The 7,674-nt window shown below is 49.0% G+C and overlaps 1 protein-coding gene across 1 annotated transcript; it reads right to left on the bottom strand.

The window, feature by feature from the left end:
- Nucleotides 1–164: 164 nt before the first annotated feature.
- Nucleotides 165–7,668, bottom strand: PNP (purine nucleoside phosphorylase). The gene is made up of 6 exons (XM_084768067.1): nt 7,447–7,668; nt 5,523–5,692; nt 1,802–1,905; nt 1,440–1,615; nt 1,138–1,328; nt 165–752 (listed from the first exon to the last, which is right to left on the bottom strand). The coding sequence occupies exons 1-6, from the start codon at nt 7,455–7,457 to the stop codon at nt 535–537; spliced, it is 870 nt and encodes a 289-aa protein (XP_084624193.1). The 5' UTR covers nt 7,458–7,668; the 3' UTR covers nt 165–534.
- Nucleotides 7,669–7,674: the final 6 nt, after the last annotated feature.

Consider the following 7,674-nt stretch of genomic DNA (forward strand, 5'->3'; position numbering starts at 1 on the left):
TCCTTTGTTCCGGATTCTGAGTGTAAACTCTCTGCTCGCGACACTCTTCTCCATTCTTAGCTACTTTTGAAAAATCACAGAGTCACACAAGACAATGTAGTCCCACAGCTTTTCAAGCCTTTCACGGCCTAGGCCCTAGCTTCACACCAAATCACACACCAAAGGAAAGTATTTGCTCTCTTTATTCTCAAAACGTTATGGTGCTAAATAACATCCAAGAGGTATTGGGTTGGTCTTTGGTCTCTAGTGCTTTAGGGGACCCAGACTGAGTCCAGAGGAACGTGTGCATCATCTCCCAGACCTAGAAGGTACTGTCTGAAGGTGTATATCGCAAGTGTGGTGGGGCGAGGGCTCCAGCTCTTCAGAGCAATGAAAGTTAGACTGTTTTTTGAGAAGGCAGCTGAGCTAGAGGGCCAGGCGTCAGGACGGTGGAGGAACATGGGGAGGCTGGAGGGCGGGAATCTTCTTTCCTTACAGCAAAGAAGACAGCTACTTGGACCCCAGAAGGGAAGCACCAGAGCTCCCCAGGGCCAGTCAGCTGGCCTGCTCAGGGAGCTGAATGCTCTCCATCAGTAAGGAGACGAACTGTTCCAGCTTCTGCGCAGCTGCTTTCCCGGCCTCTAGGACTTCCTTGTGATTGGCCTTCTCCCGGCTGTCGTAATCCATGACAACCTTGTTAGTAATGAGAGAGAAACCAAGGACACGAAGCCCGCAATGTCGTGCTACGATAACTTCTGGGACCGTGCTCATGCCTGGTGGAGACAAAGAAAAAGACGTTCCCATGACCTCCTGCACCCACTTGACGAACTTCATTAGATCTCAGAAGGCATCCGAAGCAACTAAATTCATGTTGAGCATATGTTGTCACACGTCCCCTTAGGTGACCTTACTAGTTTCTTACCCACTTCACCAAGAATCTGTTTCTGCACTTTGTGGCAATTAATGGTGTAAGTCCAGCTTCCAGCCCTGGGTATGGAAGGCAGGTGCTGAGCGTCTGTATAGTGCTCAAGCCCAACCCTGTGCTCTCCACTTCCCTAGCAACCTCATTCAGCCTTCCCCACATCCGCAAACTCGCCCTCCCCTTTGCTGTTTTATCTGCCCCCTCCCTCAAACCTGCGGCCAAATCCCCCTTCTCACCAACAGCATCTGCTCCCAGGTTACGCAGCAGGCAGCTCTCTGCCACAGTCTCAAAGTTGGGACCTGCCAGCATCACATAGGTGCCTTCTTGTAGTTCTCGCTGCTCCCCCATTTGCTTCCACGCCATGAAAGCCTTCTGCCTCATAGTCCGGTCATAAGCATCAGACATGGCAGGGAAACGAACGCCAAACCTAGAGCACAGGTGGGCTTGACTCAGAAAGCTGGTGCTAAGTGAACTCTCTTTCCCAGCCCTGGGACGAGGCCAGACCCTTGTCTGTGCAGAGCGAGGCCACGACGAATACCTTTCATCGTTGGGGCCTCGGAGAGGGTTTTGACCACTGAAGCCAGGCAGGTTGATGTGGTCCCGGATGAGCATGATATCTCCAACCTCAAATTTGGAGTTGAGCCCCCCTGCTGCATTGGTGACCACCAGAGTCTTCACACCCATAAGATGGAAAACCCTCACTGGGAATGTTACCTTGGATGCAAAAGATCGGAAAAGATACCTCAAAACCTCACCAACCAACACACAAAGTAAGAACAACACAGTACGCACCAGGAGAGGAGAGACAAATGTTTCCCCAGCCCAACTAGTTAAGACAGTAACGTAGGACAGTTCGCCCCATCTTCCTCCTGCTGCCACCAAGCCTGCGCCCCGGTTTACCTTTGAGAGGGAGTACCCCTCATACATGTGGAACCTGCCCTGCATCATCACACAGGGTCGCTCATTCAGGAGTCCAAACACCAGGTGGCCAGCATGACCTTGCACTGCGTACAGAAAAGGAAAAGGGTGGTGATTCTGCTGTGCCAGGCGCAGCAGCACTCTGCTCTTTACCTCAGCGCTCAGGAGACAGAAGCAGGCAGCTCTCTGTCAGTTCAAGGCTGGCCTAGACTACATAGTGCGTTCCAGGCCACCGAGGGATACACGGTGGGACTGATTCAAAAGGAGACGTGACCATACTTCCCTGTCGCACACACAAGAGCACCTACTAGAAACCACGTACTGCGTCTGACGTATGATGACACAACTGAACAAAAGTCTGGTGACGGATCATTATAATCCTACAAATGTGACTGGATGTTAGAGATGTGGGGTAAGGATATTTGATGTGAACACATAACAAAAGGAACTTCAAAAGACTTTTCCAAAGATGGAGGGACTCACACTGCAATGGAGCAAGAGTGAGCACAAGCCGAAGCTGGAACCAGTGGACTCGGTAATTATGGGTCTCTTTTAAGATTTTTCCAAATTCTTTTTTTGAAACAACTTATTTGTTTTATTTGCATTGGTGTTTTGCCCACATGTATGTCTGTGTAATCGTGTTAGGTCCCCTAGAACTGGAGTTACAGACAGTTGTGAGCTGCCATGTGGTGGCGGGAATTGAACTCAGGACCTCTGGAAGAGCAGCCAGTGCTCCTAACTGCTGAGCCATCTCTCCAGACACACACACACACACACACACACACACACACACACACACACACAAGCCCATTCTTAAAATGTGTCTGATAACTAACTCTTCTAACATAACCCTGTACCTCCTTATTCCAGCTATGGACCTCCTGGTATATGCTGACATCCTAAAGGAAGAGCCACATTGAGACCCACACAACTCGTCGGGCGTGGTGGCGCATGCCTTTAATCCCAGCACTCGGGAAGCAGAGGTAGGCAGATCGCTGTGAGTTCGAGGCCAGCCTGGTCTACAAAGTGAGTCCAGGACGGCCAAGGCTACACAGAGAGACCCTGTCTTGAAAAACCAAAAAAAAAAAAAAAAAAAAAAAGAGACTCACACAACTCTTTCCCAGTTATCAGTTCTATGGGAAACAATACCCATACTGGAGTATGTGGGTCATGAAAGCACAAAGACTAACTATTATTACCAGCCCAATTATCCGGCAGTGTCCTCTGATGGATGGCCAACCCATACTCCTTTAAAGAATAGACTTGTGTGAGCGAGAGACCAGATTCAAGAAGAATTGAGCCAGGTGTGATGGCACACACCCTTAATCCCAGCACTTGGGAGGCAGAGGCAGGTGGATCACTGTGAGTTCCAGGCCAGCCTGGTATACAAAGTGAGTCCAGGACAGCCAGGGCTACATGAAGAAACGCTGTCTCAAAAAAACTAAAAAAAAAACAAAAAACAAAAAAAAAAAACAAAAAAACAAGTAACAGAACAAAGTTGACATAGCTGGAAAAGCTCAAAAACAGAATGTTGATAAACTTCATACTAACTTGCTTATCTCTTGGTGCAGGGTGCTCGCTCCTGAGGAAGGAATGGCAGACAGGGCCACAGTCACTACTATGTTCCTTGCCCTCCTCTCTGCAATGTTCCCTTTCTACCTGTTGCTCCCACACCTCCCTGCTCTGCTCTAGCCCCAAAGGGCACTTAAATATTTATTAAAAGTTTCAATTCCCAGGCTGGAGAGATGGCTCAGTGGTTAAGAGCACTGGCTGCTCTTCCAGAGGTCCTGAGTTCAATTCCCAGAAACCACATGGTGGCTCACAGCCATCTACAATGGGATCTGATGCCCTCTTCTGGAACGCAGGTATACAGGCAGATAGAGCACTCATACATAAAATTGATATTTCTTTAAAAGTTTCAATTCTCTTAGGAAAGACAAATAAAAAGGAAGATAGATAAGAAGGTATAAAAATAATATAAATAATAAGTAAAGCAAAGTAGGGTAGTTATTTAAAATAAAAAGAATTAAAAAACAAAACAAACAAACAAACAAAAAACCCTACTCTTGTTCTTTGCTTGCCCTGTCTCACCTGGCCTTTCTAAATCTGAGCTTGAGTGCTCAGTGGAGATACCAGAGCTCTACAGTACACAGGGCGTCTGGGTCCCTTTCCTAAGGCTGCTGTGAACAAGGGTGCTCCTATATTAATCCCGGTGTGGTACAGAACCACATGGTGGCCACAATGCTTGTTGTCATGTGCTTCTGGGCTGCAGATGTAGGTGGAGATAAAGAATGGCAGGAAGACGCCGGAAACAGTTTTGTCCTGGGGCTACAGTACTGGTTCTCCCACTGAAAGTACAGACTGGAAGAAATGAGGAGTGTGTGTGTGTGTGTGTGTTGTGTATATGTGTGTGGTGTGTGTGAGGTGTGTGTGTGTGTGAGGTGTGTGTAGTGCATGTGTGGTATGTGTGTGTGAGGTGTGTGTGGTGTGTTTGTGTGGTGTGTGTGTGGTGTATATATGTGTATGTGTGTGAGATGTGTGTATGAGGCGTGTGTATATGTGAGGTGTGTGTGGTGTGTGTGAGCTGTGTGTGGTGTACATATGTGTATGTGTGTGAGATGTGTGTGTGAGGCGTGTGGTGTGTATGTTTGTGTGAGGTGTGTGTGGTGTGTATGTGTGTGTGAGGTGTGTGGTGTGTATGTGTGTGTGTGTGTGTGTGTGTGCATGCACAGATGTCTGTATGTGTTGTAGTATAAAGATAACTACTGGGAGTCAGTTCCTTCCTTTCAGTTATTGGTCTTGGGTAGTGAGTGTAAGACATCACGTTTGGGGACAGACACCTTTCCCTGCTGAGCCCTCATCATCTCCCCAACCCTCCCCACCCCAAGACACACTGAAGATTTTTTCTTTTCTTTTCTTTTTTTTGTTTTGTTTTTCGAGACAAGGTTTCTCTGTGTAGCCTTGGCTGTCCTGGACTCATTTTGTAGTCCAGGCTGGCCTTGAACTCACAGCGATCCACCTGCCTCTGCCTCCCGAGTGCTGGGATTAAAGGCGTGCGCCACCACGCCCGGCTTGAAGATTTTTTTCGGTCGGGCGTGGTAGTGCACTCAGGAGGCAGAGGCAGGTGGATCTCTGTGAGTTCGAGGCCAGCCTGGTCTACAAAGCGAGTCCAGGACAGCCAAGGCTAACACAGAGAGAACTTGTGTCTCAAAAAACAAAAAAGATTTCTTTCTAAAATCATTCTGATTCAGAATGTCCCTCTTCCTCTCTTATGTTTGTCTTTGGTCAAATGTTAGGACAAGTGTAGAAACATCTCCTTGATTAGATTCCGCATAATCCCACTGTGGTGGTTAGAACAGGAATGGCCGCCACAGGCACGTATATTTGAATATTTAGTCACCAGGAAGCGGCACTATTTGAAAGTATTAGAAGAATCAGGACTTCTGTCCTTGTTGGAGACTTGGGGGTGGGCTCTGAGGTTTCTAAAGCGCATGCCAAGCCTTGTGTCTCTCTTGGCCCCCAGATCAGGATGCAGTTCAGCTACTGCTCTGGTGTCATGAATGTTGCTATGCTCCCCACCATGATGACAATGGACGAAGCCCTGAAACTAAAGGAAAAGCACCTAACTAAATGCTCTCTCTCATAAGCATTGCCTTGGTCATGTTGTCTGGTCACTAAGCAACACCCAAAGTCCAGCCAGTACCTGTGCTTTGGGGAAAGTTGGGTATATCACTGTAGTCAAAGCTCTGAGCCTTAGTTAGTTTAGCAGTCAGACCTCCTAACCCAGAACCACAGATCACTGCCACTTCAGGTTTATATGTCGTTCGGGACAGAAGCCACTCAGCAGTCCTCTGGTAATCTTCGTACGTGAACCTAGAGATAAAAGGAACCAAGTGACTTCACCCTCTGCTCGAAGTACATAGGAAAACAGCTGACGGCGCTGAAAACCTCGCAGGTGTTTATTCTAAGGCATCAGAGCACAGAGCTGAGAGCCTAGAGGGAGCCTGCCCTGTTCAATCAGCCTCTCACCCATCAGGCCCACTGAAAGTCTGACAGGAAACACCCTTCGTCCCAGAGCATAAGAATTCCCATGAAGGGAGGGAGGGAAGAATGGGAGGATACAAGGGATGGGATAACCACTGAGATGTAACAAGAATAAATTTTTTAAAAATTAAAAAAAAAAAAAGAAGAATTCCAATGAAGGCTGGCCACCCTCCGGCGCTCTACAGCTAAGTTGCACCCCAGAATGAGGAGGCCCATACCTCTGTCTGTCTGTGACAGAAATAGAACCAGAGAGGTTCCTGGCACTCAGGAGGCAGAGGCACGCAGATCTCTATGAGTCTGAAGCCAGCCTGGTCTACCTAACTCTGAGTCCAGGACAGCCAAGGCTACACAGGAAAACCCTGTCTCGAAAAAGAGAGAGATTAAAAAAAAAAAAAAAAAAAAAAGAATTGACTGGGAGCCAGGAGTGGTGACGCAGACCTTTAATCCTAGCACTACCTGGGGGGCGGGGAGGGGGGGGCGCAGACTGCCAGAGCTGTTACACAGAGAAAACCCTGTGTAAATCTTCTCATAGTCCCAAGTCCAATTCCACCACATCCAACAAAGATCAAAGATTTCTCTCAGGAGTGGGAAGAACTAAGGTGTCCATGAATGGAGCACAACTAAAAAAAGCCTCCACAAAGACATGGTTTTTTTTCTTCCATCAGGAGAGCCTCAAGCCCCAGCTCCATGGCAGACCCAGACATTAGAATAACTTGAGCCCAGCCTGCAAATACAGTAAGACTTTTGCACACACACAGTCACAGGAGTGTATCACAAGAAACAAAACAGGGCTACAGCACAACAGGTTTCCCTCAGTAAAACAGCTAGCAAGGGCGGGAACGGGTGGAGCCACGGGGTGACAAAGAGAAGCAATTAAGTAGGCAAGAATCGAATGAAACAGCATCCCAGAGGGCCGGAAGAAGTGTGAAGCTTAGCCACGTCCATCCAGCCACAGCTGACAGTCACCAGGACCTGAGGTCATCCCAAAGCTACTGTGATCCCTTGAGCTCTGCTGGTGAGTTCATCTGGGAATTCCCTACGCAAAAGGAATAGAGACTTTTTTTTTTAAAGTGGACAGGGAGGAGTGAGTGTCTTCTGAGCAGATAAAATATTTCCCAGCCTTAAAGAGGCTCCTTTCCCAATTTGTTAATGCGATCTCCAGTTTGGAGGAAATTGACGGACTATCCTGGAAAGTGAGGCATTTTCCTTCCTTGGGAAGAACTGCGGGATAGCACAACGTTGGTTACGTGGACCCGGAGAATGGAAACTTGTGTTATGAAGTAGTCAGAGCTCGTACCTCCGTTTCCACACACATCCCAACACACCACAGAGGCACAACAGTTCCCCTACACTGCGCTAACCTGTTCCTTCCTGCTCCTGGGCGCCCCTACCGCTGGGTTCCCGCGCCTGCCCTGCGGCCCCTCCATTCCGGAACCGAGTCTGCCCCGGGCTCCGTGCCAGGCCTCTCTGCATCCCCAGCAGACTCGTTCCATCCCTGGGCCCAGACTGCTAAGTTCCCAGGTCTAGGCAACAGCCCGTCCCCCTCGGCTGCGCGTCCCAGTCCCCCACGGCCCGTCACTCACTCGTTCTCCATGGTGTCACCGACGGCCGCGCCGAAATCCCAGCCCTTTCCGCTCCGCGGGCGACACCGTCAGAGACTGGTCAACACTGTTAGTGCACTGGTCTCTGGGCCCTGTTTTATAGCCCCAGCCGGAGGCGCCAGCCAATAGCAGCGACCTCATCTCCATGGTGACACACCCTCATCCCGAGGTGTGGCAGGAAACCTCGCCTGAGCTCTTTTCATTGCGACC

This window comes from Acomys minous (assembly GCF_964271855.1).
Source record: "Acomys minous genome assembly, chromosome: 18".
NCBI classification, from domain to species: domain Eukaryota; kingdom Metazoa; phylum Chordata; class Mammalia; order Rodentia; family Muridae; genus Acomys; species Acomys minous.

Excerpts from the sequence above, each read along its gene's own strand:
- PNP (XM_084768067.1), bottom strand. Across the intron at positions 1,906-5,522 it reads CAACTTTCCCCAAAGCACAG|TGCAAGGTCATGCTGGCCAC; the intron begins GTACTGGCTGGA and ends TTCTGTACGCAG. Across the intron at positions 1,329-1,439 it reads CGAGGCCCCAACGATGAAAG|GTTTGGCGTTCGTTTCCCTG; the intron begins GTATTCGTCGTG and ends CCTGTGCTCTAG.